Here is a 5247-nt window from a genome sequence, read left to right as displayed (position 1 = left end):
CCTCAGCTGTACATTGTGCTTTGTGCTAACTAGCAACTGTTAGCAAGCCAACAGGCTAAACTACTTTGGGCTACACATGATAAACATCACTTGCTAAACATCTCTTGTTTGAATACACTGACTTTACTTCATAAGTAAGTAACATAACATAAGTTTGACTTATGTAGTAAACTGCAAATGCATTTTTTTACCTAGTGACTAACTGTATCAGCTCAGTTCACCCAGGCAGATGATGTTGTTTACATTGTGGTGTCTTATTACTGAATAGGAATGTAGAAGTGGCTACTTCCCTGGAATAATTTTGCAACAGTTTGTTGCACAAGACTCCAACCCTCCTACTCAGACTGTCCCACAGTGCCAGATGAAACCTGAGAGGCCAGTAGGGGGCACTGCAGACATGGGCAGTCAAAAACAACTACTAATCAGATTTTATTTTCCTGTTGGGGCAAGCAAATGCATGCCAGCGGAGTGAAAAGGGTGCTTTGAAGTGATTCAGCACTAAACTTGACCTAATTGAGAGATGGGTGCAATAAAGAAAGCTCAGTGGATATGGACAATGCCCTCTGTTATCCAGTGGAGCTGATCAACTGCTGGAGTGGACTATGACCTACCCAGAAGCCACAAATGATTCTCATCAGTGTGTGCATGTTAAAACAGCCAAAGGAGGTCTGTTGCTAACCTCTATGTAAGATGACAGCAAGTCATATTCAACGCCTCCAGGGACTGAAGAAGCTTGTAAGTACATTTCCATGTCTAAAAGACATGGAAAACAGCAGTGAATGTCTTTTTCTGTTCTTCTAAAACATGAAATTCTGTACTAAGACCACACTTTCTTTCCATTATCTCAAGCTATTATGTTATTTAAAGGCATGATACTGTTTTTCTCAGAAGCCTTTGAGACAGTTTCCTGAACCAACACGGAAACATCACGGGATCATTTACACATTTTCTGACTTGTTTTTGTACATCATCATGAGACCAGTGTGAAAGCTACATGTGTGCCAAGAGACAGAGCACAGAGGCCCATATGGTTTGTCGGATTCCTCCACAACGTGTGAAAAGGGATGTGAAAATTGTATCAGCTGCTTGAGACATGAGTAGCGTACTGTGGGTGTGAAGAAAAATGATATAACTGTTAGTTTCTAAACTTGATTTCCCACTGGCTTTATCTATGAACAAATACATTTGTCCTTGACTTACATTAATGCACATGAGGTTGTTAGGGTTTACTGATAATGACTAGTAACTCAACCGGCCTCAACTGACATTTGCTTTCATGAATTATCAGTGAGATATTCACTGTCTCTGCCAATGGCCAGGGATTTTGCGACACTTGAATATTTCCATTTAATACTACCTCATTCTTCTACTTCACTACACTTCAGAGTGAACTTTTTACTACTCCACTACATTTGTTTAGCATTTTATTTGTTCTAAGTTGTTGTTCTCAGTGGACATTTGGTTGACAGTGGAGGGTTGTCAGCTGATTAAACTGGCACGTGCATGTTCCTCCTGCCTCTTCCTTCCTACAGCTGACATCCACCCTGAATCACTGTCTTTTGCTTTTGCATCTTTAACCCCTTCATGGCACACATACTGTCATGGCGAACACTGCTGATTTCCACGCCCCATTGCCCATTTGTGGTTACTTTAGTTTTAATAAATTACATTTGTTTAACTCTTGCATGGACTCCTCCCTGTCACCTGACATTATAATGACTGGATTTATATGTGATGGCAGTTTTTTCAGTAGAGCTTTAAGAGATAATGTACAGCCCAACCCCCCTCTGTTAGGTAAAGAGGACCACCCCTCCTTTTCATAGGAGACAAAAATGTGTATTTGGGATCCATGCTGACATTTTTTTTTTTTGGCCATGTTTTAAGATCTCCATCTCTTAAATCCACCCTAATACAAAGCAGATAGATGACATTTTGTTCGTGGTTCAAAATCTGGCCGCCAAAATGAAAACCAAATTTTCTGCATGGCTAGATGCCACTTGATGTAAGTGAGACTATTTTACAAAACATTTCTTGAACATTTAAAACCTTCTTATTTTGGACTAAGATCTAACGGCGTAGTTTAATGCTCCTGACTTTTTGTTGTAGGCATGACACACAGCAGAGGAGGAACCATTTGGGAAGGCGGCTACTTCTTCTGCAAACTTACTTCCGACTGATCCGGCTGCACCATGGCCCTGCTCGTCCACATGCTGGCCTGTGCCTTTGGCCTGGGCTCGTGGGTGGCAGTGAATGGTCTGTGGGTGGAGCTGCCGCTCATCGTCAACACTCTCCCAGAGGAATGGGATCTCCCCTCCTACCTGACAGTCATCATCCAGCTGGCCAACCTGGGACCTCTGCTGGTCACCCTCATGTACAAACTGTGCCCGGGTCGTCTCAAAGAGCGCATTGTCATTTACTTCATCCTCTCCATCGGCATCCTCTCCTGCATCCTGCTTGCCTTATACTGGGACAAGACTACGACAGTGGCCGGGGCGTCGCGTAGCACCGCCTTCTTCATCATCACCTTCTTCCTCTCTCTGGTGGATTGCACCTCCTCAGTTACCTTCCTGCCTTTCATGATGCAGCTTCCAGCAAAATACATCACCACATACTTTATCGGAGAGGGGCTAAGTGGTTTCATTCCTGGCATAGTCGCTCTGGGACAAAGTGTGGGCATCACCAAATGTGTCAACTCCTCTCAAACTGCAGGAAACCAGACAGGCGGGGACACGTGGTCATTACATACAGAGAATCTTCCTCCAAATTTTTCCACCGAGGTGTTTTTCTTCCTCCTAGCAGCCATGATGTGCATAAGTCTGGCTGCTTTTATTGCACTGAACAGGCTTCCTCGGACATTCGAGCTGTCCAGTGAAAACCTCGTGCCAGACACCGTTGCATCTGTCAGCTCCGGCCTGGAGAACCCAGGAGCAGAGACTGATGGAGAGGGTGTAAAATGCCAGGGTGAGGGGGCAGCCCAGAGCAAGCTTCTGCTGGCTGGCCCAAAACACTCTGTGTACCAGCTGACCTTCATCTACTTTATGGTGGTGTGGGTTAATGGTGCAACCAACGGCTTGCTGCCCTCTGTGCAGACGTACTCCTGTAAGCCCTATGGGAACCTGGCCTATCACCTCTCTGCTGTTCTGGGATCAGTGGCCAACCCAGTGGCTTGCACCATTGCAATGTTCTTCAAAAACAGGTACAAATCATTTTTGTATGGATTTTGATTTTTCATTAAACGATAGGTTCACAATTGTTCAAGTCTGTCAGGTGCCCATATGAACATTGAAGCCGGATTTACTTGCTGTAACCGTTCCTCTTGTTCATACTGGCCTTTAATAGATCCCTTCATAACGCTTTTGCAATTCAAAGAGGATCTGGTGGTTCTGTGCAAACATTTTTATTTAGTTTTTTTTTTATAGTTTATCTGAAGCGAACAGCGAGCCAAAGTGAAACCTGAACTTCTAGGCATTCTAAGAAAACCTCAGTCAAAATCTCATTGATATTTCTAACAACGCTATTAACTAAAAGTAGTTTTCTGAAAAAGTATCTACCGGTAATTCATAATATTTTCTGTTTTTTGAATGAGAGATTGCATTGATTTTAAGAAGCTATAGTGGAACAGAGGCAACTCAAATGAATGTCTTCTGCACAATGTTTATGTGGGATAATAAAAGTCAATTAAACTATCATTTTGAAAGAGAAGTTATCTCTAAGTGGATGAAAACTGATAACAAACCTCTGTTGTTTTCAGGTCACTGGTGTTTCTTGGCGTGCTGACAGCATTGGGGACAGGATTTGGCAGCTATAACATGGCTATGGCAGCTATGAGTCCATGTCCTTTGCTTCAGGGGTCTGTGGCGGGAGAGATGATCATTGTAAGTGAAACACAAACATGTTGAGTAAGAGAGGTGCGGCGTTGAAAGAATAGACAGAAAACATTTCTCAGTGGCTTTATGAGAGAAATACCTGTGGCAAAGTTCAATCTCTCCTTTACAAAAGACCTTAAGTATTGAGCAACTCTGCTTACTCCTAACTGATGACGTATAATACTTGGGCTGTTAGAGTGAAATCCTGATTTGTTTTTCAGACAAATGATGTTAAACATTTCCCAGATTATTATTCAGAGGAGTCCGCTTTGTTCTTTTGCCCTCACCAGGTGCTCTCATGGCTCTTCTTCACTGGAACGCTGTCTTATGTCAAAGTAATGGTGGGTGTCATCCTGAGAGACCGGAGCCACAGCGCCCTGGTCTGGTGCGGAGCTGCAGCACAGATCGGCTCGCTAGTCGGCTCGGTCACAATGTTCCCGCTGGTTAACATCTACCGGCTCTTTAAGTCAGGGGACTTCTGCAGCACTAAATGTCCTTTATCATAATGAATCTGAGAACTGTAGTACTGAGGAGGCTGGAGACACTCTCAGGTAAAGGAAAAGTTTGTGCCATTCTCATATCTGTGTGTTGCAGTAAGTACCGCGCTAGATGTGGGAGCCAATTAGCTTAGGTTAGCATAAAAACTGGAAGAAACCGCTAGTCTGGCTGTGTCCAAAGGTAAATCTAACTACGAGCACCTCTAAAAATCACTAATTAACCTGTCTATCTTGTTGAATTCATGCAAACATCTAAATGTAAAAATGTTGGCGATCATTACAGTTGGAGCGTCGTTTATTGTACGGATATAATAAACAAAGTAAAACATGTTAAAACTTTTTGATATTAATAATTGTCCGTTACATTCAAGCCATTGCCAAATGAGTTGCTACAAAGCTAATAAGGACTATCAGTTCCACACAACTCTCTCTGGATACCTCAGTATGGATATGTTTGAAGATTGTGGCGTCCGGCGACTTTCCCGTGCGGGAAACTCGAGTGAAGATAATGACCTCTTCTGAAGAGTCCATCATGTTTATTTAATCCTCCGTGTCCTCCTTGGCTCCTAGCAACTGCGTGGAGGAGAGGGGGGTGCGCGATCACGTAAAGCTTGTATCATGTGAATGCACCAACAGTGTTGTTGTCATTAGAATTCCTCATGGGGGACACAGAAACTACACACTATAGCTTTATTTAGTAAGCTGTAGAAGTTAAGGCTGAACAATTTTATCGATTCTGCGATATAAATCGATATTTTATTCCCCAAGAAAGTATCGATTTTTATGCCGCGAGTATCGATACATAAGTCCCATTCAAATCCCCCGTGTTTACCCCCGTTCACGTTGCAGGAAGAGCGATTTGGTCAGCCAGCTGCTAGTGTCGC

At 43.2% G+C, this 5247-nt stretch overlaps 1 protein-coding gene across 2 annotated transcripts; it reads left to right on the top strand.

The window, feature by feature from the left end:
- The first annotated feature begins 417 nt into the window (after positions 1-417).
- Positions 418-4885, top strand: slc52a3-1 (solute carrier family 52 member 3-1). 2 transcript variants are annotated; one of them, XM_028583383.1, is made up of 5 exons: positions 418-735; positions 1885-2002; positions 2107-3196; positions 3752-3875; positions 4157-4885. In XM_028583383.1, the coding sequence occupies exons 3-5, from the start codon at positions 2190-2192 to the stop codon at positions 4370-4372; spliced, it is 1347 nt and encodes a 448-aa protein (XP_028439184.1). In that variant the 5' UTR covers positions 418-735; positions 1885-2002; positions 2107-2189; the 3' UTR covers positions 4373-4885. The 2 variants fall into 2 exon arrangements, with proteins under 2 accessions (XP_028439184.1, XP_028439183.1); XM_028583382.1 differs by lacking the exon at positions 1885-2002 and having other exon boundaries at positions 419-735.
- The last annotated feature ends 362 nt before the right edge of the window (positions 4886-5247 follow it).

This window comes from Perca flavescens, chromosome 7, assembly GCF_004354835.1.
Source record: "Perca flavescens isolate YP-PL-M2 chromosome 7, PFLA_1.0, whole genome shotgun sequence".
Lineage (NCBI taxonomy): Eukaryota > Metazoa > Chordata > Actinopteri > Perciformes > Percidae > Perca > Perca flavescens.
The sequence above is the reverse complement of the archived record's forward strand: the minus strand, read 5'-3'. Positions and strand labels throughout refer to the sequence as shown.

Bases quoted from the DNA above. Each gene is read 5' to 3' on its own strand.
- slc52a3-1 (XM_028583383.1), top strand. From the start codon at position 2,190: ATGGCCCTGCTCGTCCACATGCTGGCCTGTGCCTTTGGCCTGGGCTCG. The intron at 3,197-3,751 runs GTACAAATCATT...TGTTGTTTTCAG, and splicing joins GCAATGTTCTTCAAAAACAG to GTCACTGGTGTTTCTTGGCG. The intron at 3,876-4,156 runs GTAAGTGAAACA...TGCCCTCACCAG, and splicing joins TGGCGGGAGAGATGATCATT to GTGCTCTCATGGCTCTTCTT.